The sequence below is a fragment of the Tamandua tetradactyla genome, chromosome 21 (genome assembly GCF_023851605.1).
Source record: "Tamandua tetradactyla isolate mTamTet1 chromosome 21, mTamTet1.pri, whole genome shotgun sequence".
Lineage (NCBI taxonomy): Eukaryota > Metazoa > Chordata > Mammalia > Pilosa > Myrmecophagidae > Tamandua > Tamandua tetradactyla.
Window position 1 is genome coordinate 58936457 of NC_135347.1, and position 26137 is coordinate 58962593.

Consider the following 26137-nt stretch of genomic DNA (forward strand, 5'->3'; position numbering starts at 1 on the left):
GGAAGGAAAAAATTTCTTTTATTAAATACATGAAAAAAATTAAATTTTAATGTCAAAAACTCAATTTTTAGTTCCAATTTAAGTATTCTTCACAAAGCGTTGAAATTACCGTAACCTACTTTTAGATGCCCAATTCCTAGTAAAACATCTCACGATAGTATTAAATTATTTTAATCTTGCTCACCCTGAAAAACTCTAAAGCATGTTTTCCTTTTGCAGAATGGGGGGACACCTTTGCTTTATGCAGTACATGGAAATCATGTGAAATGTGTAAAAATGCTCTTAGGTAAGCAGAGAAAAGTGAAAATTATTTAGAAAATGCCATGTGAGGACTTTGTTTTAGTTTACCTTGAGATTACTCAGGAGAATCATTATTGTTAAATGAGTTAATACCTCTTGGGGCACCTAATGCTTTAGAGTTGCCCAGTGAGAAGTAGCTCTATCATGCGCCACGTCTGCACTTGGAGCATTTGTCTTGCCTAAGTTCTCAGCTTAGCAATCATGTTTGAACCCACTGTTTGTTTCTTCTGTCTACAAACTTTATGCATAAGTTTCATCTTTAGTTGTTTGTACGTTTCCACTGCTCTCAAGTGTGAGGGCTATTTGCTTGGAGTATGTCCTTCCAACACCCAAATGAATTCTGTGCACCCCATGTACTTCATACTTGTCAGACCATCTTGAACATATCCTCCGAGTTTGCTGAAAATCTGTCTAGCACTTTGACTGTAAGCCAGTGATAGATAAACATATGCAAATTTTAATTTTATTTATATAGATTTTTCTATTTTGATCTAGAAAATGGAGCTGACCCAACAATTGAAACTGACTCTGGATATAATTCTATGGATTTAGCTGTAGCCCTGGGCTATAGAAGTGGTAAGTATTTTAGAACTCTGAAGTTTCATTTTAGTAAAGCTTTATAAATATTACAGTAGTCAAAGCCATTTTCATCACTTGTAGTCATGAACCATTGCCTATTTACCTAACTCCTGGTATATACTTTAACTGTGTGGCAAAGTCAACAAATTTTTACAAAATCTAGAAATGGCTTTATTTATCAATCCAAATAATTAGTCACTGGAAGATAAGGGTGCACCTATTTATAAGATGTGTTTACCATTTTCATAACAAACTATTTATAAAATGCTTTATAATTGATCTTTTTCTATTTCTTAGAACAATGTTGTAACTTTAGACTTTCCTTCCATTTCACAAATATAGAAAAACACTGAAAGTCCAGTAACTTGAACAAACTTACAGAAGCTAAAATTTAGTCTGCCACTGACTAAGTTTTAGCTTCTGTAAGTTAAAATTACAGAATTTACTGCCAGAGTCAGTGGCAGACTAAATTTTAGCTTCTGTAAGTTTGTGTTACGTTGCATTATTGTCCTCAGGCTATAAGTATATGCAACTTAGAAATTATTTCAGGATAAAATGAGGTATGCAACTTAGAAATTATTTCAGGGTAAAATGAGGTGTGTTAAGATGAATTCTATAAGTTTCTTAAAGTTTTGTAATCAGTAATTCAGTAATCTTGATTGCCTTATCTGTTCTAGTTCAACAGGTTATTGAGTCACATTTATTGAAGCTGCTTCAAAATATTAAGGAGTAGACAAAGTTGTCAGAAAATGTTGTTTGCTCTTCTGTTTACTTTTTAGCCCTGATAAATGATAGTGATGTTTACTTATAAAGTTTTTACCTCAGTTGCAATATTTACTGATTTTTAGTAAGTTTTAATATTCTTCTGAGTTATTCACTGGTTTCTAGTAAAATTAAAATTTTGATGTTTTTAAAAATGTTTTATTACATATTTAAAATTATAAATTAATGTTTTGTGGCATGTAAATTTTTATGGTACAGATAGTTATATATCTTTGTATCAAGTGTTGTAATTTGACATTTTCAGAAATTATTCTACTCGTCATCAGTCTTACATTAATTCATTGGCTTTATATGAAGTTTGCTATAAATCCATAGAAAACAAGTTTATTGTTGAATTTTAAAAATGCACTGTGTGATTGTTTACAAAATGGTGTAATAAAGTACATTTTCTTTTGAATGCTGGTTGTTTTAATTACATGAGATCATTAGATTTCTTTGGGATTTTAGTTTAAATAAGTTTTTCAGTAGGAAAAGCCCTTCATGAAAAGTTAATTCTTAAATAAAATTCAGGTAGTCTTTAATTCCATTAAAGGAGTATTGTGAACTCCTCTTACACTAAACTCTAGAAGATAGCGCTGTGGGCTAGAAGTTGATTTGACCACTGTGAGACTTGAGCTAAATCACTTCCTTGGAAAATAGTTTATTAATAGCTCTATATATCAGGTTCCTTTATATGTCAAGTACAGTGAGGATTCAAATAATGAGATAATATATGGAAAATGTTTTTAGAATTAAAAGTGTTAAATCAGTTATGATACTTTGGTTGTAAGCCACATAAATTTAATCTTGCTAATTTAAGCAAAAGGGGAATTAATGAAAATATACAGGATGGAAGAAAGTGCTAAACAAGCAATACCAAGGAATGAAATTAGAGCAGTGTTTTAGTTTCCTAGACTCCTGAAAGCAGATATCATGAAATGGGTTAGTTTGTGAGAACTTATTAGCTTAGCTTGCAATTTTGAGGCTCGTTCTCTCTCTTTCTCCAGCCCCCCCACCACCAAGGCCACTGCCTAGTAAAGCATTCATTCTCACCATAGTGTGAAATACAATGATAAAGAATGATTTTCAAAAGGTTAAAAAAATATTATTCTTGTATAAATATAAAATAAACACTTGTCAAAGATTTTTTCCAGCTCATTAACTAATGAGGAACCCAGTGAGATGTTAAAACCAAAAAGCATTCATAAAGCTAAGTTTTTATAGGCAATGTCAGGATAAAATTTCTGGATTAGATGTGAATCTGGTTAATATCCAACAAGGCCATAAACCATAACCTTTAAAATTATCTTTTCCACTGAACAGAATTTGCATTTCTACCAGGCAAAAATCTATATGATAATGTGTAATTTCACTAAAGCTGAAACATTTAGTCAATAGGAAATGATGATCAGTGGTTCTCAAACTTAAGTACACAACAGAATCACCTAGAGGGCTTATTAAAGTACAGATTCTAGCCCCCAACTCCAGTTTCAGATTTAGTCAGTTAGGAGTGGAACCCAAGAAGTGTAATTTTTAACAAGTTCTGAGGTGATGCTGCTGCTGCTGGGGACCTCATTCTGAGAGTTGCCACCCTAGATTATCCTTGGGTGGCTTTTTCCCTGGTATGATATTGAAAGGATGTTCCACCCTTGTTTCCTACTATGCAAGTTTCAAATATTTTTCTGAAAGTATCCTGACTTGGAATCATTAATAATGTCCAAAATTACTCTTATTCACAAAAAAGGCTGATCTCATTAGATTTGACCTCATTATTTACATACACGCAGCAGTCTAACCAGATAGGCTTCCTTAGTTTTTTTCTGCAAATTTAGAGGCTTAGAGTATTGAACAACAAGTAAGGCCAAAAATATTACCTTCTATTCAGAAGTGTTTGTAAGGAATATCAGACTTTTAAAAGTCTCTGTTATTGAAAAGCTAGTGATCAATGAAAAGGAGGGGTAAGGGGTATGGTATGTATGAATTTTTTTCTGCTGTCTTTTTATTTCTTTTTCTGAATGCAGATGTTCTAAGAAATTATGATGATGAATATGCAACTATGTGATGATATTGTGAATTACTGAATCAGTATCATCATATATATGACTCACAACATCATCATATGATTACATACGTATGTAGAACAGAAAAAAAAAAGTCTGTTATTTGCTCCACCATTCTGAGGTTAGGGGCCTATTCTAGTTTATTAGCTACCAGAAAGCAATATACCAGAAACGGAATGCTTTTAAAAGGGGGAATTTAATAAGTTGCTGGTTTACAGTTCTAAGGCCAAGAAAATGTCCCAATTAAAGCAAGTCTGTAAAAATGTCCAAATTAAGGCACCAGCAAGAGGTTACTTTCATGCAAGAAAGGCGGATGACATTCAGGGTTTCTCTCTCAACTGGGAAGGCACATGGCAACATCTGCTAGCTTTCTCTCCAGGCCTCTTGTTTCATGAAGCTTCCCGAAGGGCATTTTTACTCCCAAAGGTCTCGGGCTGTGTGGGCTTTTCTGGTTCGTGGCTGTCTCGTGTCTCTAAAAGGGACTCTCTCAAAATGTTTCCTCTTTTAAAGGATTCTAGTCAAGGCCCACCTGGAATGGATGGAGTCACATTTTCAGATGTTAATACCCACAATTGGGTGAGTCTCATCTCCATGGGAGCTATCAGAAAGCTCCCAGCCAGCAATATTGAATGAGATTCAAGGACATGCTTTTTTGCGGTCCAACACAGACTCAGACTGGCACAGGGCCTAACCTCAAGTACTCTCTTCACCAGATTTTCCCCTGTAGTACCAATAAAAGTATATCCTCTCTTCCTGAGGTCTGCAAAATTTGCTGAGGTCCCTGCTTTTCTAGGATGTGAACTTCATCATCAGGAAGAGTAGGACCTGTAGGCAAGCACCAGGCTAGTTTTCCAGGGACAGTTTTGCAGGTATTGACTCCACATATAAAGTCAACTCTTCTTCCTTAATATGAACTTCTATCTCATTAAATGAACATCATTCTCAAATATGGCCCTCTGGGTATAGCTTTGGTTGAACAATCTTGTCATACAATTTTATCCTGATTGAAAAAAAGAGAGAACAGATTCTTACTGAACCGATGCAAATAACTATTTTGTCATGAAAAGTTGGGGTACTCAGTAAAATTTATTTCTGAATTCTGAGGGGGTCAGTAAGAATCAGATACCATTTTAAAATGTTTCATTTTAGTTTACTAATGTATAACCCATCAAATTGAAGTTAAGGATTAATCTTTTTAAAAAAGAAAGGGCTTCTTGGATCCATTTAAAACTGTTAAAATAATACTACAGATCTTATTTAGGTTTATTGGTTGGAGGCAGAGTAAGATGGTGGCATAGTAAGGTAGGGAATGTAGTTCATTCTCTAGGGCCACTAGTAAAAAGCCAGGAACTGTATGAAACAATTGTTGGGGTGAACATCAGTGACCAGACATACATGGTGTACCAGTCTGGGCTGAGATCCCACACAGAACTCTCATTAGATAGAACTGCGAGCATTCTCAGGCCTCAGCAGTGCTCCAGGCAAGGGCGGAATTAAGGCATGTCTGAGAAACAAAGTAACTAGTCAGGTGAATGAGGATAATTCCCTAAAAGGTGGATCTTCCCCAAGAAAAAGAGGATGGGCCCAGCTCAAGTGGCTGCCCTCCTTCAGGGAATTTAGGCCCCAGGGGCTGGAAAACAGAAGCAACCTAAGCCCTCCTACTACCTCACCTCTGTCTCAGCCACACTACTGGCAGGGAAAGGCTGCTAAGAAATTAAAGGCACCGCATCACATTATGCTGGTGGGAAGCTGCAGGCTGACAAGCATCACATGCTAGGCAGGATACGAAAGTTTAGAGACTTCATAGGAAAATCTGACAACCTGCTGGGACTCACCCTCAGGGAAACTTGATATTGGTTATACCCTCCTCCTCAGACCTGGGCCTGTCTGGTCTGGGAAAATCTGACTGGGATCGATCATATTTGAGGATACCCTCTGTTCTAATTTGCTAGCTGCCAGAATGCGATATACCAGAAATGAAATGGCCTTTTTACAAAGGGGAATTTAGTAAGTTCAAGTTTACAGTTCTAAAACCATAAAAATGTCCCAAATTAAAGCAAGTGTATAGGAATGTCCAATCTAAGGCATCCAGGAAAAGATACCTTGATTCAAGAAGGCTGATGAAGTTCAGGGTTTCTCTCTCAAGTGGAAAGGCACATGGTGACCATGGCATCATCTGCTAGCTTCCTCTCCAGCTCCCTGGGGGGGCGTGTTCCTTCTTCATCTCCAAAAGTCACTGGCTAGTGGACTCTGCTTCGTGGTTGTGTGGCGCTCTGCTTTGGCTTTCTCATTGTTCTCAAAAGCCATTCTCTACAAAAAAAAGTCTCCTCTTTTATAGGATCCCAGTAAACTAACCAAGACCCACATAGAATGGGTGGGGACACGTCTCTATCTAATCAAGTTTAATACCCACAATTCATTGAGCCACATCTCTTTGGAGATAACTTAATCAAGTTTCCAACCTATAGTACTGAATAGGGATTAGAAGAAGCCATTGCTCCCACAAGATGGGATTAAGATCAAAGCATGACTTTTCTAGGGTACATACGTCCTTTCAAACTGGCATATCCTCTTCAAAAAAAGGCTCCATAAAGTCACGGCAAGAACCAGAAAAACGAGAGCTGAAATATTCTGAGCAATTAAACAGAAGTTATGTTAGAGGTCTAGAATAAGTTGAACAGAATGTCAAAGAACAGATAGAGAACAAAGTCAATCAACAAGAAAACACTAGGTGAAAGAGTGAAAACGACCTCCAGAATAAGCTAATTAAGGAAATCAAATGCCTAGGTGCCAGCAAAAAATAATGGGTCATACTAGGAAAACATATATATATATGTTATGGGTATCCCAGAAGGAGAAGAGAAGAGAAAAGAGGCAGAAAGACTAATGGAAGAAATAATCACTGAAAACTTCCCATCTCTTATGAAAGGCATGAAATTTAGAGAACAAGTGCAGCATGTCCCAAGTAGTATAGCTCCAAATAGACCTACTCTAAGACACTTACTGATCAGATTGTCAAGTGTCAAAGACAAAGAGAGAATTCTGAAAGCAGCAAGAGAAAAGTGGTTTATGACATATTAGGGAAGCTCGGTAAGACTATATGCAGATTTCTCAGCAGTAACCGTGGAGGCAGAGAGGTGGTGGTATGATATATTCATGGTTCTGAAAGAGAAAAACTCCCAACCAAGCATTCTATATCCAGCAAAACTGCCCTTCAAAAATAAATGCAGGGGCGTTTAAAATATTTTCAGACAAACCATCACTGAGAGAGTTTGTGACTAAGAGACCAGCTTTATAAGATGTACCAAAAGGACCACCACAGGCAGATAGGAAAAGACAGGGAAAGTTCTGGAGAAGGGTGTAGAAATAAGACTACCAGTGAAGGTAAAAGATATATAAAATCCAAAAGACAAAATGGTAGAAGAAAGAACTGCCTTTACAGTAATAACATTAAATGTTAATGTATTAACTCCCAATCAAAAGACATAGGCTGGCAGAATGGATTAAAAAACAAGACTCATTTTAGACACAAGGAAAAAAAAATTAAAAGTGAAAGGTTGGAAAAAGACATTTCATGCAAACAACAACTGGGAAAGAGCGCGGGTAGAGCTATACTAATATCAGACAAACTAGACTTCAAATGTAAAACAAGTAAAAGAGACAGGAAAGACACTATATATTAGTGAAAGAAAGAATTCATCAAGAAGACATAACAATCATGAATATATAAGCACTGAGCCAGAATGCCCAAAAATACATGAGGCGAACACTGACAGCACTGAAGGAAGAAGTACACACCTCTACAGTAATAACTGGAAACTTCAATTCACTGCTTTAATCAATGGATAGACCATCTAGACAGAGAATCAATAAGGAAATAGATTTTAAATAATATGATAAATGAACGAGATTTAACAGACATTTACAGAATGTTACATCCTGCAACAGCAGGATACATATTTTCGCAAGTGCTCATGGATCATTCTCAAGGATAGACCATATGTGAGGTCACAAAGAAAGTCCCAGTAAATTTAAAAAGACTGAAATTATACAAAACACTTTCTCAGATTATAGTGAAATGAAGATGGAAATCAAAACAGGGCCAGAAAATTCACAAATATATGGAGGCTAAACAACACAATTTTTTTGTATTTTTATTGTGAAAAATAGCATGTGTACAAAAAAGCAATAAATTTCAAAGCACACCACACACAGAATTTGGTATGGGTTACAGTTCCACAATTTTAGGTTTTTACTTCTAGCTGCTCCAAGACACTGGAGACTAAAAGAAATATCAATATGATTCAGCAATTGTACTCATCTGTTAAATCCTCCTCCTTCTCCTTTGCTCTTTCTCCCAACCTTTAGGGGTATATGGGCTATGCCCATTCTGAATTTTTCATGTTGGAAAGGACTGTCAATAATATGGGATAGGATAATGGGACTAGTTGATATTCTGGAGAGGCCTGCCCCTCTGGGTTTCAGGACTTATCTGGCCTAGGAACCCATCTGGAGGTTGTAGGTTTCTGGAAAGTAATCATAGCTTATGGAACCTTTGTAGAATCTCAGATAATGCCCTAGGTATTCTTTAGAGTTGGCAGGAATGGTCTTGATACATAGCAATATCCAGTTGAAGCTTTTGTAAGAGTAGCCTCCACAGTAGCAGGCATTGTCGATCTCATGGTGCCAGAGCCAGGCTTAGCCCTGAGAGTTATATCCCACATGCCAGGAAGACTTTCATCCCCGACTGTCATGTCCCATATAGGGGGTAGGGTAATGATTTCACTTGCAGAGAACAACACACTTTTAAACAACCAGTGGGTCAAGGACGAAATTACAAGAGAAATCAGTAATATTTCAAGGCAAATGAAAATTAAGCCATATCAAAACTTACAGGATGCAGCAAAGGTGATGCTGAGAGGGAAATTTATTGCCCTAAATGACTATATTAAAAAAGAAGAAGGAGGAAAAATAAGGAATTAACTATTTACTTGGAAGAACGAGAGAAAGAACAGAAAACTAACTCCAAAACAAATAGAGGGAAAGAAATAGCAAAAATTAGAGCAGAAATAAATTAATTGAGAGCATGAAAATAATAGAATCAACATAACCAGAAGTTGTTTCTTAAATAAAATCAATGAAATTGATGAACCCTTACCTAGGCTGACGAAAACAAAGAGAGTGAGAGCAAGAGTGAGAGAGAGGATGCAAATAAACAAAATGAAAAATGAATGAGCATACACTGACCCCACAGAAATAAAGGTCATAGAGAATACTGTGAACAATTATATGCTAATAAACTAGACAATGTAGATGAAATGGACAACTTCCTAGAAAAGCATGAACAACCAACATTCACTTGAGAAGATATAGAGGACCTCAGCAAACCAATCACAAGTAAATAGATTGAATCACTCATCAAGAAGCTCCCCAAATAACAAGCTGAAGGGATACAGATTGTGCAACAGGACTGAATATAAAAATTCAGAAATGGATAGCACAATACTACCTAACTGTAATACAATTATGTTAAAACACTGAATGAAACTGCATGTGAGAATGATAGAGGGAGGAGGGCTGGGGGCACAAATGAAATCAGAAAGAAAGATAGACGATAAAGACTGAGATGGTATAATCTAGGAATGCCTAGAGTGTATAATGACAGTGACTAAATGTACAAATTTAAAAAATGTTTTTGCATGAGGAAGTAAAGGAATGTCATTACTGCAGGGTGCTAAAAATAGATGGTAATTAATATTTTTAAATTTTACCTCATGTATGAGACTAAAGGAAAAAATGTTTATTTGGTACAAAATTTATATTTTGACTAGTGCATCTCCTAATATAACTTATGTAGACAGCTTAATTGAACACCATAAGTACATGGAACCTTGAGTAGGACATGAGATTTTGTGGGTTTGTCCAGAGTGATGCCCCAATAAATCCCAGAGTGATTTGAACAGTGAGTAAAAGGGTATTTGCAAAGTCCCTTTTGGGGAATGGTGAAAAGGGGGGATAATTCAACTTCCCCAAGTTGAGTTCTTGATAATCTCACAAGCAGTGTGGACAACCAAAGCTATAGGCTGAGCCCCCAGTCTTGGGGTTTGTTCATATGAAACTTAACCCCACAAAGGATAGGTCAAGTCTACTTAAAATTAGGCCTAAGAGTCACCCCCAAGAGAACCTCTTTTGTTGCTCAGATGTGGCCTCTCTCTCCAGCCAACACAACAAGCAAACTCACCACCCTCCCCCTGTCCACGTGGATATGACTCCCAGGGGTGTGGACCTTCCTGGCAATGTGGGACAGAAATCCTAGAATGAGCTGAGACTCAGCATCAAGGGATTGAGAAAACCTTCTTGACCAAAAGGGGGAAGAGCGAAATGAGACAAAGTGTCAATGGCTGAGAGATTCCAAACAAAGTCAAGAGGTTATCCTGGAGGTTATTCTTAAGCATTAAGTAGATATCACCTTGTTATCCAAGATGTAATGGAGAGGCTGGAGGGAACTGCCTGAAACTGTGGAGCTGTGTTCCAGTAGCCATGTTTCTTGAAGATGATTGTATAATGATATAGCTTCCACAATGTGACTGTGTGATTGTGAAAACCTTGTGTCTGATGCTCCTTTTATCTACCTTGTCAACAGACGAGTAGAACATATGGAATAAAATAAATAATAGGGGGAACAAATGTTAAAATAAATTTAGTTTGAAATGCTAGTGATCAATGAAAGGGTGGGGTAAGAGGTTTGGTATGTATAAATTTTTTTTTCTGTTTTCATTTTATTTCTTTTTCTGAATAGATGGAAATGTTCCAAGAAATGATCGTGGTGATGAATATGCAACTATGTGATGATATTGTGTATTACTGATTATATATGTAGAACGGAATGATCAAAATAAGAATGTTTGCATTTGTTTGGTGTTTTTTGGTATTTTTTTTTAATTTAAAAATTTTTTTTAAAGTAGGAAAAAAAAAAAAGAAGCACCCCTTAAAGAAAAGTCCAGGACCAAATGGCTTCACATGTGAATTCTACCAAGGATTCAAGAAAGATTTAGTACCAATCCTACTCAAACTCTCCTAAAAAATTGCAGAGGAGGGAAAACTACCTTAACTCATTCTATGAGACCAGCATCACCCTAATACCAAAGTCAAGCAAAGGTATTCAAGAAAAGAAAATTACAGACCAGTCTCTTTAATGAATGTAGATACAAAAGTCCTGAACAAAATACTAGCAAATTGAATCCAGCAGCACATTAAAAGAATTATACACCACAACCAAATGGGATTTATTCCAGGCTAGTTCAACACAAGAAACTCAATTAATGTAATACACCATATTAATAAATCAAATCAGTTACCCTGGTGTCCCGCCTGGCCTGAGGCCATTTGCCAGCCCCACGCCTACCTTATCTCCTGGTACCAGCACCTGCCTCCCCTGCTACCTGGCTTAGGGCCCCTGCCTCTCCTCACTGATAATGAGGAAACCTGGTCACCAGCCAAAGATGCCCCCCCTTAAAAAAATATTCTTCAGGTTTGGGGCCAGAAGGCAGGGTGGGAGAGGCAGGGCATGTGCTGGTGAGCCTCCTAGGTCATTGCACCATGATCAGGTCGGTTTGAGTTTTTGTGGAGTTTTTTGTTTGTTTTTCTAAAAACAATCATTAGTGAGATTTTTTTCTTCAGCCACCAGTGTTGGCCCCGAAGCAGAGGGCTGTGGCTCTCTGTGTTTGTAAAATAAGAATACAGTGTAGTAGTGTTTTGTCCCCCTCTCCCCTTTTCTCCTTATCCTTGAGATTTTCGGTTTTTTAAAAAGAAAAATTAAATACTTTTTCATAACCAAAATCTGTGAATGAAAAAGAAGCTGGAACCCTCCTTTTGAAATATGAAGCCTAAAAACCTCATGGGACTATGAATTCATCCATAATTTTCATTTGCCATTAGGCCAGAGCTTTCAAAGAAAAACTGTTCTCTAACCAAGATTGTAACAAAAGTGTAAATACGATTTCAAAGTTGAGAGTTGATGGTGCAAATATGTTTAAAACGTACTGTATTTTTACAATAATCACTGCATGACTATTTCACCCCATTTTTGTATGCCATTAACTGTCTTCCAGAAACATCACCTGCCCTCTCTCCTCTGGTCTCTTTATCTGATAATTGTATTCCTTCCATTAAAGGATGCAGTTATTAAATAAAAATAAATAAATAAGCAGTAAAACCACATGATCAAATCAGATGATGCAGAAACAGCATTTGACAAAATTCAGCATCCTTTTTTGATTAAAACACTTCAAAGGATAGGAATAGAAGGGAACTTCTTCAACATGATAAAGGAAATATATGAAAAACTCACAGCTAACATCATACTCGATGGGGAAAGACCAAAAGCTTTCCCCCTAAGACTAGGAACAAGACAAGATTGCCGTTGTTTTTCAACATTGTGCTGGAAGTTCTAGCCAGAGCATTTAGACAAGGAAAAGAAATAAAAAGTATCCAAATTGGAAAGCACCCCGTAAAACTCTCACTGTTTGCAAATGACATGAAACTGTATGTCAAAAAATCCTGAAAAATCTACAGCAAAGCTAATAGAGCTAATAAAAGTACAGCAAAATGATAGGGTACAAGATTGTTCTAGTTAGCAAGCTGCTGGAATGCAATATACCAGAACTGGAATGACTTTTAAAAACAGGAATTTAATAACTTGCAAGTTTACAGTTCTAAGGAAGTGAAAGTGTCCAAATTAAAGCACCAACAAGAGGTTACCTTCACTCAAGGCCGATGTGTCAGGAGCACCTCTGTCAGTTGGGTAGTCATCTGGCTTGCTCCTGGGTGCCATCGCTTTCAGCCTCCTATTCCTGTAGGGAACACTCGGCTGGCTCTCATCGTTTGGCTTTCCTTGGCTCTCTCCAGGTTCAGCTGGCTTAAATCTCATGGTGATGTCTGCTGGGCTCCAAGTTTCTCCAAACATCCTTGTTTCTGTTCTCTGAAGCAACTGCTCTCCCAGCATCTATATCTGCTCCCTCTGTCAGCTCTGAGGCTTCTCTGGTTACCATGGGTTCTGTCATTTTGGCACTCTCCAAAATTTTTCCTCTTTTAAATGATTCCATTAAATTAACCAAGATCCACCTGGAATTGGTGGAGTCACATCTCCATCTAATCAAAAGGTAACAGCCACATCTCCATGGTGATAATCTAATCAAAATATTCCCATCTATGGTGTTGAATCAGGATTAAAACATGCCTCTTCTAGGGTACATAATACTTTTAGACTGGCACATTCTACCCTCTGAACCCCCAGAATGACAAAATACATTCACTCCATTATAATATCACAAAACCTTAAACATTTTAGTATAATACAAATACAATACAAAGTTAAAACCAGTACAAAAGCTCATCAAAGTCAACTACAGCCAATGGTCTGTTCTAAAGCAAAAAATTCTCTGGCTGTGGACCTATAAAACTCAGAATAAGTTATATGCTGCCAATGTACAAAGAAGGGACAGTGATAGGATAAACGTTTCCATTATAATAGGGAGCAATCAAAAGGTAAATGGGTCACCAGACCCCTACATTCCTAATACCTGCAGGGCAAACTCCATTAGATTTCAAAGTCTAAGAGTGATTTATCCTCAGTCATTTATCCTTTAGAAAGCAGCATCCCCCCCCCCCCCCCTTTCCAAGGGCCTATCCAGTAACTTTGCTCTCTTCGAACACTGTGGTGGTTGCAATCTTGGGGGACATTAAGGAGACTACCTTTTTCTTGGTTCCACCCTCTCCAAACTTCGGGGCAGCACCGAGAATCTCTGCCATCTCCAAGGCAGATGCTAACCCCCTCCAGAACAATGGGGTGGCAGCCAGGCTCCCTCCGTCCCCAGTTTATGTTTTCCACCCTCTTCAAGGCCTGAGGTGGCACAGCTGTTCCTGAGCAATGAAGATAAGCCCACCTCTGCTTCCAGGATAAACGCACCCTCTCCATTTGTGTGGGCCAGTCCGCTCTCCTGGCTCAAGGTTTCCTGGTTCCAGACTTTAGCCTCCATAGTCCTGCCTCTGAAGACATTTTTCCTTCACTTTGTCTCTGTTCTGTCCCTTTTAGTCCAGATTGGCCGTGGTTCCATTTATACAGATCCCATAACACTCTTGTTTTTCTGTGCAGTATGCTGGGCTCATGCCCATCAGACAAAATGACTTTCCACAAGTCATTTCTGGATGACGCCATCTCCAATCCTTGCTTGTCCTGTAATGGCTAACTACTTCCATGCTTGGATAAATCCTCATGCGGGTCCCTATTCACTGGAGTCTCACTTTCTGGAAGCCCAGAAGTTTCCAGAACCCCGATTTCTGTTTTCTTTGTATCTAAGAGTTTGGTTCTCAACTTGTCTCTTTACTCTCTCATTTCACTAAAAACTTCAAAGAGCAGCCAGACTACATTTTCCACATTTGGTTTGGAAATTTCCTCTGCTAAATATCCAAGTTTATCACTCTCAAATTCTTCCTTCCATCTACAGAGAATGCCTTCCTTCCAGTTTTCAATGACGTGTTCATCATTACTGTCTAAAGCCTCATCAGAGGTATCTTTAGAGTCCAATTTGTACCAACAGTTTCTTCAAAGCCATTCAAGCCTTCTCTATCAAGAGCCTCAAAACTCTTCTAGAATCTTCCCCTTATTCATTTAAAAAGCTGTCCCAACATGTTTGGTATTTGCAAACAGCAGCACCCCATTCCTGGTACCAATATCTGTTCTAGTTTGCAAGCTGCCGAAATGCGATACACCAGGACTGGAATGGCTTTTAAAAAGAGGAATGTATCTGCAGTTCTAAGAAAGTGAAAGTGCCCAAATCAAGGCACCGAGAGGTTACCTTCACTCAAGAAAGGCTGATGGGTCAGGAACACTCTGTCAGCTGGGCAGTCACGTGACTGGCATCTGCTGGTCACTTGCTCCTGGGTTCCATTGCTTTCAGCCTCTGTTCCTGTGGGGGTTCCTCATTTTGCTTCTCTAGGGCTGACTTTCATCTTTTGGCTTCCCTTGGCTCTCTCCAGGTTCTGCTTGCTTAATATCTCATTATCTGCTAGGCTCCAAGCATCTCTGAATACCCGTGTCTCTGTTCTCTGAAGCAACTGTTCCCCCAGCATCCATATCTGCTCTCTCTTTTGGCGCTGGGGCTCCGTTTTGCTGGCTGGCTGTTGGACTGGTAGCACTCTGCATTTCTCCCTCCTTCTTGGGGAAAGGCCCTGTAGCCTCTACCAAAATAAATCAGGCATCTACAGCAGCCTATCTCAGAGGTGGAGCAGATGCTGTACTTTGGCTAATTGGTCTTTGTATGCAAGGACAGAAAGTCTGTTACTTTCCAGGTTTCCCCAGGAACTCCTGGCATGCAGAGCCAGAAGGAAAACATTTGCCTGGTCAGCTGAGGGTAGGCTGGAATCATACCACTTTGTCATTAAGGTCTCCCTAGATAGAGATAAAGACCCTCTCTCATCACTCACACCTTGGAACTACTCTTGCAGTCATTTTTCGGTCCTTTCCTTTGTCACGTGGCGCTGGGGTGAACTCAGCCTCTCCTAATCTGCCATCTTGCCAGAAGTCATTAGTTAAAGTTTTATGCACTCTTCCCTCCACCCCACCCCAAATCATCTAGTAAAAAAGGCCATTAAAACTGAGAAAATTTATAAAAATTTAACACATCTCACAGCTTCTTTCCAACTCAGGTATTATAAACCAAGGCAAATAAAATTTCTGTACCTCAACCCTCTATAATTTGCTATATACCCTCAAAAATTCTCTTTCCCTCAGCTCTTTCATATTCTTGAACACTTTAGTTTATATCAAAACTTCTCCTTTTGGGCAGGCCACAGTGGCTCAGCAGGCAAGAATGCTTGCCTGCCATGCCAGAGGACCCGGGCTCGATTCCTGGTGCCTGCCCGTGTAAAAAATAAATAAACAAATAAAATAAATAAAAAACTTCTTTTCTTTTTGATAAATAAAAGGGCATACACAATTGTAGTTCTCTGCTACAACTGCTTTTAGTATAAATTCAATCAGCCATACTAATTCTAAATTTTAACCATAGTAATAATTCTCTTTCAAGGAGGAAACTCAGAGTGGGTAAATGAGAATTTTCCCTCATATACAAGCTTTTTAGCAAGGTAGAGAAACTCATGGATATACATTCAACTTTCTACATCCACATACATACCTTTTATACTTTCTTAAAGGGATAAAAATGAACACCTTCATTAATGTGACCCAAAGATATAATCAATTGATAGCATATAAAAATAAGAGGCAAAAGCATGTAGATATAATATTATGTTTAATAATCAGTGTTTTAGTATTTCATCTTAATTAGAAATTATCTAGGTACCCAGTAATTAGTCATTAATAACTCTATTAATATTTAAAGTTTTAACTTACTTAATAAACTTGGAAGTTATGTTTAAGCAAACAAATTAAAAATCATAATTACCAGTGATTTTAAAAGTTTGTCAGAATCCTTATTCAACTTATTTGAATACAAATTTATATTTTTTTTTTATCATCTTAAGCATTAAGTAGCTGTACTTTATCTTATTTAATCAGTAAACCAACATAAAATTTCAGGAAATTCAGATTAGTATTTTCATGAAAAAATAAACTCAAATCTAATTTTTAAAAAACAAATGTATGTTTGTATTATACACCATACTCATAAACTCAGGGAAAATAAATTATTATTTTATAAATAGCTATTCTTTTTTTAAAAACAAATTTCAAATCGTATTTTTAAAACAAAAATTATTAAAACAAGATAATTTGTTCAAATATTTACCTTCATTATGTGAACTTAGATTCTCAAACTGTTTGCAAGCCAATGATTGGTATAGGAAAAATTTTTCTTAAAATTCTAGCATATTTAAAGTATTTGAGGTACAGTGTCTTTCTTTTCTGGAATTAGGGGAAGATTTGATTTTTTTATATAAGTGCTTATTTATCACTGTATTAGTTAGGGTTCTCTAGAGAATTAACAGGAAATATTCATAAATATAAAATTTATAAAAGTGGGCGGGCCACAGTGGCTCAGCAGAATGCTTGCCTGTAATGCCAGAGGACCCGGGTTTGATTCCCAGTACCTGCCCATGTTAAAAAAAAAATAAAAGTGTAGTCCAAAATCTTCAGGGCAGGCTGTGAAGCTGATGATTCTGATGGAGAGTCTGGACGAACTCCACAGGAGAGGCTCACTGGCCTAAGCAGGAAGAGAGCCGGTCTCTTCTGAATCCGCCTTAAAAGGCTTCCAGTGATTAGATTAAGCATCACTCATTAAAGAAGACACTCCCCTTGGCTGGTTACAAATGGAATCAGCTGTGGATGTAGCCAACATGCTCATGATTTAATTCTATGAAATGTCCTCGTTGCAACAGACAGGCCAGCACTTGCCCAACCAGACAAACGGGCACCACCACTTGGCCAAGCTGACACATGAACCTGACCATGGCACAAGTAGAGGCCTGCATCTTGGCTTCAACTTCAATTTTCCAAGTTGAAACAGTGAGGCACAAAGTGTGCCTAACTCCTAACTTCTGAGATTTGCTATAAATTTTTTATTTGAAAGAGAAATGCCGGCTATAAATCTGTTATCTGCATTTCCAAAAGCAATGGATGAGAGAAAGTAAAAAGCAGTTTAAAGACTAAATGCATGTACTGATATTATGTATGGAATTTGTGTACTCAGGTTAAAAGCAGGCAACCCAGTCCTCTCCTATGAGGTGGGCACGGCTGTCATCTGCTTTGTGCGACAGTGATACCCCATCAACAGTGTGTGTCAACTAGGATTCTGTAAATCAAATTATATTTTAAAGGGCCAGGGTCTCTATTTAAGGGCATATGTGCTAGTCTGAAACTGTTATGTACCCCCCAGAAAAGCCATGCACTCTTCCTGATGCCCTCTTGTTAGGGTAGAGGCTTTGATTGGATTGTTTCCGTGGAGATTGACCCACTCAATTGTGGGTATGACCTTTTGATTAGATGAAGATGTGATTCTGCCCATTTTAGATGGGTCTTAATTAGCTCACTGGAGTCTTTAAGAGGGCACACAGAGAAAGAAGCAGTTCAGAGCCTACATATGCAGACACCTGGAGATGTCTGGAGTGCCGACAGAGGGCAGACACCTAGCCACAGGTGTTTGGAGGTGCAAAGCCTAGCAGCTGTTGCCATGTGCCCTCCCATGAGATGCTAAGCAAGCCAGGACCTGGAGAGAGCTGACATGGACAGACATCTGGAGATGCAGAAAGAAAGCACCCCTGGGGAAGCTGTTTGAAACCAGAAGTGAAAGGGCCAGGAGGCACCAGCCATGTGCCCTCCCATCTGACAGAGGTGTTCCAGACACCACCAGTCTTTCTTGAGTCAAGGTATCTCTCTCTGGATGCCTTAGTTTGGACATTTTTATGGCCTTAGAACTGTAAACTTGTAACTTAATAAATCCCCTTTATAAAAGCCAACCCATTTCTGGTATATTGCATTCCAGCAGCATTAGCAAACTAAAACAGCCTACTAGGGAAATTTTATGTATGGTGGAGAATTAGTTCCTAATTTTTCTTTTGTGTAAACATGCCCTATTTACATGCACAAAAAAATGCACTTATTTGTCCCTCATTTTTAACCTCTTTGAAATAAGGATGCATCTCTGAAAGCAGTATGCAATTGATACTGTTATAAAATCACCCACACCCAGATGACAGTCTTATAGTAGTATGAAAACCTTTCCTTGACACCTTCATTAAATTTTCAACCTCAAAGCATCTTAGGTTAATGAAATACGTAGTGGCTTGCTTGAAGCAAGATACAATTAAAACAGAAGTTGATTTTTAAGTGAGAATTTGATAATAATACTAGGGCCCTAGCTATTTTTTTTATGCTAGCGTTAGAAGCCTCACTGTTCATTATTTAATGGTAAGCATCAGCAACCCATACTTATTTTTTCAAGACTTTCTGGAAGCAAAGGAATTGGAAAAAAAGATAGATTATAAAGAAACCATCAACCAACGTGGAGAGTGTAAGGTCTGTTCTTATCAGTGACAATCCCAGTGGGAGCCTGAACATCTTAGCCGACTGACAGCTCATGGGACAAATTCCCACCAGGGTGGGAGGGTGGGGTCAGTGTTACAAATGTATCATCTTAAGTCCATGTACTAGGTTTCCTCTTGCTGCCAGTATAAATTGCCTCAAACTTAGTGCCTTAAAAACAACATAAATTTATTATCTTACAGCTCAGTAGGTTAAAAGTCAGAGAATGGTTTCAGTGGGCTAAGTTCAGAGTAGGCCTGTGATCCTTCGTGAAGGCTCTAGAGGAGAATCTGCTTCCTCCTCTTTTCCAGCTCCAGAGGCCACCCTCATTCCTTGCTTCCTGACCCGATTTGTCCATCTTCTAAGCCATCCATGGGACATCTCTCTGGCCCTGCTCTTTCTGACTCTCTCTTTTGCCTCCGTGTCCCACTTTTTTGAACTCTTGTGATTATATCAGCCTTACCCAGATGACACAAAATTATCTTCCTCTCTTAAAGTTCAGCTAATTAGCAACTTAGTTCCATCTGCCACTTTAATTCCCCTTTGACAGGTCCTGTAGCACATCGGCAGATTGGGACATGGCACCTTTAAGGGACCAGTATTCTGCCCAGCACAGACCTCCTCTGCTTTCCACACTCCTTCTAAAGGATCACAAGGCTCGATAAAAAACTGACCATTTCCCTTTCATTTTAACGGCTCTCCTTAGACAATTGTCACAGTCTTCAAGGCGGAGCTCTGAGCCCATTACCGCCTCCCCATGGACAGCCTTGGGAGGGCAACGCCCGTTAGTTTCCAGCATCCAGACCTCCCCTGGGGAAGCCACTTTAGTTTGCCTTTAAATTTCTCTGTACCCCTCACAATCTTTGACCTTGTAATAAATAAAATATTTTCCTCTTTTCTGGCCCTACTTTTAAAAATCCACTACATCAACTCTATCCTTTTTCCTTTCTGTAGACAAACCCCACCCCTTCTCCTGAGGAGGGATCTCTTCTTTCAGCCTGTGAAGGTCTTTATTGTATTCACTTTCTCTATCTCTTTGTTATTGTGCCTTATGCAAAGTCCTTTGACATTAACAGAATGAAGGGGAAAAAAAGTAATCACAATTGGCACAGAAAAGGCATTTGATAAAATCCAGCACCCCTTCTTCATAAAAAACACTTGGAAAAAGAAGGAAACTTCCTCAACTTGAAAAAGTACATACATGAAAAGCCCACAGCTAACATCATACTCAATGGTGAAAGAATAAATGAATGTTTTCCCTCTAGGATTGTTTTGTAGAAACTTAATGGCCAATTTTGGGGTTAATGGTAAAAAAAAATGTGAGCTGAGTTCTGCTCTTACATTTAATCTGTTTCTATACCGTGAGTTTCAAAACACAAATCCAGAGAATACCTGTCTGTATATGAAATGGTAGTGTTAATACATCCCAGCTTTTACTACTTCAAGGGAAGCAAACCTTTCACTTCATCAGTACTCTGCAAGTGAGCTGTGCAGGCAGTATGTAACCACACCGCCAAGTTCTCTTATTTGAGGATATTGACCTTGCAGCATTACTAAAATCTGCATTCAGTTAGTAACTAATCCAATTATTGTTCTAATCCAGAACAGAACCATTTTTCGAGGAGCATTTGCTACTGAAATTATTGTTAATAAATGCTTGAAAGTCAGTATATTCAGAGGCAGAGCGAGAGCACACATCAGCTGGAAATGTGAGTATGGATGCAGTGGGGCAGGCTCTTTTTTCATCTGAAATGCCCGTGTTGTTGTTTGTTCTGATATGACTCAATCCTCCCACCACTTTTCTAGATTCATCCTGCTGAAAAAGATGATAGAGCATACCAGAAAGTCAACCCTATTTCGCTTGGCACAAGCTCAAAAGATGAACACAAAATTGAATGGTAAACACAAAATAAATCACAGCTATCAGTGGGGGGTGCCGTTACTCAATTGTGGGCATCTGGAAAGAGTCAGAATGTGCCTGTGATCAACAGATCTACAGATTCTCATAACAGTGAAAACAAACATTTAAATCCTCGTAGATAATTTTCAGGTCCTTGAGCAACTATCCAAGAAGGCTGTTCGAGAAATGCAGTCTGGCGGGAAAAACCAAACTCACTTTGCTTTTGGGGTCAGGGTCCATGGCAGGCTGTGTCTCCAGCACAGTAGGAAGATGTCAGGTGTTCAAATCTCGGAGCAGCTGTTTCCTCATCTATACGATGGTCCTACAAGCTGCACTCACCTCACGGGCTCACTGTGAAAAATAAATTAAGACCAGGTTTTTGTAGGTGCTTAAGCCACCCTCATGCTGCTTACATATGAAACACAGTCATAATGGCAGAGCCGAGTGACTGGAGATTTACCTCCCAAAAAAGGGTCCTGGCCGGTTGTTCCAGTCTGCCAGACCCGCCAGAAGGCAACACACCAGAGATGGATTGGCTTTTAATAAAAGGGGATTTATTTAGTTAAAAACTTTAAGTTTTTTCAGAGGAAAGGCAGCTACCTTTCATCTGAGGTTCTCTCTTACACGGAAAGGCTCAGGGCGATGTTAGCTTCCTGGTTCCAACAGCTTTCCCAGGGGCGATTCCTTTCTGCATCACCTGCGAGGGCTGAGATGAGGTGTGCTGAGCTGCTTGGGCTGTGCTGTGCGGAGCTCTCTCATTTAAGCACCAGACAATTAAATCAAACACCCCTCACTGCAGGAGGGACGCCCCCGGCCGACCGTGGGTGCAGTCAATGACAGATGAGGTTCACACACCAGTGGCTCATGTCCACGGCAGCAGAACTAGGCACCTTCACCTGGCCAGGTTGACACCTGAACCGAGCTACCACACCAGTCATCCCTGAGTAGTGGGGACAGGCATGTGTATCTCCTGGCTCTTCCTGTCCTCTCTATAGAGGGATAGTCCTGAGCCAATAAGGCAGGTTGGAGGTTGGAGGCTGGAGGCTGGAGGTTGGAGGCTGGAGGCTGGTGGCTGGAGGCTGGAGGCTGGAGGCTGGTGGCTGGTGTGCCTGCCGTACCTGAAAGTTGAATTGGGGTCTATTTGTTGCTCTCTGCTGCCCTCTTCAGTCTGGAGATGGTAGGTTTGCAGCAGGCCTGGGAATGCCTTGGGGCGGTTCAGCTCATAGTAACAGCTGATTGTGGCTGTACGTGTGAGAAGTGTGTGTGTGTGCATGAGAGAGAGTGGGGAGAATGTGTGAGACAGAGATCTTGAGCTACTTGGCTAAGAACAGAACGGCCTCTACGTGCAAACTGGTGCGGGTCTGGCTGCGGCCCCCGGCATCTCCCAGCAGAGCCCTCAGGACCCCTGCCCTGGCCAGGCCTTGAGCCAGTCGAGACCCTCCGCCTGCAGAGACCCTCTGCTCACCTCGTAGCCCGCACAATCCCTTTGCCCTGCCTCTGGGTTGTGACAGCATACTTACATGGATTTTACCTCCTGTCGGCTGACCTGCATGATGAGCCTGGCTTCTGATTATGTATTAGCCACTCGGACGATAAAGATCTGTGTTGTTGTTCTAATTCTGTTTTAATGATTAGCATTTGCATTAGGTTTTTGAACACCCTTGAATGCTGTGGTGCTAAATAATGACTTCTTAAAAGTAGCCCCCTTTCTTGTTTGCGTCTCACAGCTCCACCGTCTTTAGACTAGGAAAGAATCTCCAAAGTGTAATGCGTGAACCACACAGGGTGCACAAGAGGATCCAGTGGGGAAAAGGAAGAAAACATTAGAATCTATATTCTTACATGGCACATTGAGTCTCACCACGGCCTGGCCCAGAGCAGATGTGCCGTAGTTATTCGCAGAAGCATCAGTGAACACTGGCCGCAGGAACAGGAGACTGCAGTGGGAAGAGTAAGGGCTTGCAGGGGTTTATAATCCAGCAGAGAGTCTTCAAGGGAATTTTGAGATGTTGCAAAAAGACTTGGAGGTCCTGCTTGAGCTCTAGCCCCGGTTTCCACAGTTACTGACATTGTTACTTAGATCCTTTAAGCCTCAATTCCTTCACCCACAACAGGGAGAGTCCAGCTACCTGAAAGGGCTGTTGATTGTAAAGTTCTATTATGGGTTGCAGATTAAAAATAATAATTTTTATACCTGATATAGGTCTAAAGGGGCAAATGACCTAGAGTCTCGGAGTGGTTTCCATGGAAAGATGCCACTCTATCTCTCTCCTATTAGAATGTGCTGTTAACCCACAAAGGGGTCTGAACACTAATTCCTTAGGTGGGGGCCAGAAAATTCCAAACCTGCAGACTCTGGCCCCTGAGAAAAGTGTAGAAAGATCTAGAAACTCTGGATGACCGCTCTCCTCAGAAATGTCAAAGGTAGGCATTACCTGGCAATGTGGGCCATGACTCCCAGGGATGAGCCTGGTCCTGGCATGGTGGGCTTGAGAATGACCGAAACGGGAAATAGAAATCAAACAAAATAGAGTTTCAGTGGCTCAGAGGTTTCAAACACAGTCAAGAGGTCATTCTGGACGGTACACTTAGGTAAGCGTCAACCAGATATCACCAATGGCCACAGTGTGCCAAGCTCCAACCAGCAGCATTCCTTAAAACCCTGAAGAATACTCTGGGCTCTAAGACTCTATAAAACTTTTACTTTGTAGGTTTATTTTCTCAGGAACTTAAGGCCTCCAGATTGTTCCTCGGCCAGATAAGCCCTGAAGCCCAGAGGTCCAAGTCTCTCCAAGAACATCAACCAGGTTCATTCCCACCCAAGAAGGTCAAGGCTCCTTTCCAGCAGAAAGAAGTTAAAGTGGTTATTGTCCAGATATCCTGAAGCTTGAGAGAACAATCAAATGAGAGGGAAGAGGTGTAACTGAGAAATTAGGATTTAGCAAATGATTATGGCTACTGAAACATTATATGGATGTCTCGCTTTAGTTTCTAGTGTATTGGAATAGCCAGAAGGAAATACCTGGAATTGCTGAACTGCAATCCAGCAAGTAGTCTTATTCTTTGATAATGATTGCGTAACTCCATAGCTTTTATCATGTGACTGTGTGATCGTAAAAACCTTGTGACGGACACTCCCTTTATCCAGGATGTGGGTAGATGAGTAACAAAATAAAGACATGCATGTAAAAGTTAAAAAGGTGAGCACCACTGTTCAGAGTGACAGTGCTGCTGTGATTCTGGTACAAACGAGCATGTACAGTCGGAGCAGTCTGTGTTTCTCTTTATGGTGTGTCAATAAAATCCTCAGGCAGTTCTGATGGAAGGGAAGCAGCGCTCCCTTCTGCTCTTCAAGGACTCACACTGCAGAAGCCACCGAGCAAGTGGTAGGTTGCCCTGGGTTTTCTAATGGAGCCCCAAGGCCGTGATCTGCATTTCTTCTTTGGCTTAGGGCAGTAGTTCTCAAACGTTGGCATGTATGAAAATCAGCTCAGCTGTCATTAAAGCATGCAGATTCCTTGCCTTACACTCCAGAAACTTTGATCCAGTGGATCTGCAGTGGGGCCTAGGGATCTGCATTTCCTTCGGTGTTTCTCTTGCAGGTAGCCCAAAAGCTAGGTCTGGGGAATTTCTGGGGTGGTAGAAGTAACCTGGGCAGGGAACCAGAAGGTCTGTCTCACGCTGAGTCATCTCCATGCAAACAGCATTAACTGGAGTAGTTACTTCTCAATGGGCCCACTGCTTCATTTCAAAGCTTTACTTTTACAAGTGGGACAGTAACATGCAGTCCTGCTAAGGCTGGCAGAAGATTGAATAGCGACTGCAGCTAGGAAAAGCCCTGCGACGATGCAGGGCCCGCTTTGAAGGTGACTGTTTGGGCTGCTGCCTCTCCCACGCGAGAGCCAAGCCCCCCCCCCCCCCCCATGCCTGCCTGGAGGGCCCCGCGCCCGGCCTCGGCCCTGCCCTGCAGAAGGCGGGTTCTCTGGTGTTGAGGAAGTTTACTGAGGAGGGTTCTTGGGATTGTGGGGAGAGAGGGACTCAGGATGGACAGAGGGAGAAGCTGGTCTCCCCGTGGGAGCCCTAAAGCTGGGCTGGCCCTGCAGAGCTGTCCCGTTACCGCCATGACCTTGGGCCTTTGTGATCCCTCATCCACCAGTCACAGGGTGTGGGTTGGCTTCACCAAGGGCCAATTCCCGCGGTGGCTCTGCCTGGCCCATACACACCTTTTTTTTTTTTTGCACGGGCAGGCACTGGGAACCGAACCCGGGTCTCTGGCACGGCAGGTGAGAACTCTGCTACTGAGCCACCATGGCACCGCCCCCCGTACATCTTTTTTTTAGGGGGGGGGGTGCATAGTCCGAGAACTGAACCCAGGTCTCCTGCACGAAAGGCGAGCATTCTACCACCGAACCACCCATGCACCTGCCCCATACACTCTGAAATGATTTAGAGCCACCCTTTAAAGGGGTCATAAATGGCTCTGGGACTTATGAACACATATTAATTTGTAAAAGATCAGAAAATGACTAACAATATCAATATTTTAGGCAACTACTATACTGGCATTAAGGATGAATCTAACCTGTTGTTTCCTTTAAAGGAAAAATCCCAGAAAGATCATATTATTATCACCAGGCTTTTATTTTCAATTACTATGATACCTTATAAAATGTTTTTTTCCCATAATAATCACAACAGGCTTGCTGTTGTTGTAATCTTTATTTTCTGTGGCTGTCAGTTAATGCACAGAAAGGTGTTTACCTTTTGAACACTCGTTTTAAAAAACAGTTATTGAGCACATATTATGTTTCAAATATTGCACCAGGCATTAGGGTTACAGAGATGAGTTGGGTTCCCTCCTGAAGCCCTGTGTTTGCTCAGATCTGTGAGTGCAGTACATTTGGGGCATTCTAAGTATGCAATTTTGGGGACTGTGCAGCCTCTGAGGATCTCTGCTCAAATTTCTTTCCAGAGCACCTACTGCAGGAAGTATGGCTAAAGGACAGCCCGGCGGCCACCTCTTTAGACCTGCCACCCTGCTGGTGTCAAGGCTGCTCTTTTCCCTGAGGCCCCCAGCCAGCACCTGAGCACAGTGGAGGTACTGGTGTTGCCCTCTCCTGGTCGGGGATTTCCCACGGGCCTGTCGTCCGAACCTTCTCAGAGTTGTGCTGCAGTCTCAGACCCTTCCTAAACAAACCTTCCATCGCAACCCTCCTTCCACAGGTGTAAGAACTGCAGCAGGATCTAAGGTTCCCTCAACCACTCTTGTTCCCTTTCCTTTACCTTTCCTAGATGTCCCCTCAATAAATCTTTCACATCTAATCCCATCCAGGCAACTATTTCTTAGACGACCCAAACTAACACAGGTTCCTTCGGATTACTCAAGTGTAACAGGTTCTTGTCCCTAAAATCATGATGCCACACCCCCTCGTGGGTTAGGAGGTACAAGCAGGGGCATTATCTGCTTCTTACAAAACACTCAAGATGCAAAATGTGCCC

At 40.5% G+C, this 26137-nt stretch overlaps 1 protein-coding gene across 6 annotated transcripts in view; it reads left to right on the forward strand.

The window, feature by feature from the left end:
• Nucleotides 1-26137, forward strand: part of ANKRA2 (ankyrin repeat family A member 2) — a 39634-nt gene that overhangs the window by 12686 nt on the left and 811 nt on the right. Inside the window, exons 7-11 of one of the 6 annotated variants that reach the window (XR_013167190.1) lie at nucleotides 220-286; nucleotides 796-876; nucleotides 20342-20447; nucleotides 20545-20636; nucleotides 25611-25736. Coding sequence is in view for 2 of the 6 variants with exons in the window: in XM_077139476.1 (XP_076995591.1) it covers nucleotides 220-286; nucleotides 796-876; nucleotides 10664-10782 (267 nt within the window). In the remaining 4 variants the exon portion in view is untranslated. Of the gene's footprint in view, nucleotides 1-219; nucleotides 287-795; nucleotides 877-1556; nucleotides 2039-10663; nucleotides 10966-20341; nucleotides 20448-20544; nucleotides 21175-23349; nucleotides 23864-25610; nucleotides 26046-26137 lie in introns of those variants that run through there. The other 5 variants (XR_013167189.1, XR_013167191.1, XR_013167188.1 and 2 more) reach the window with 5 other exon arrangements.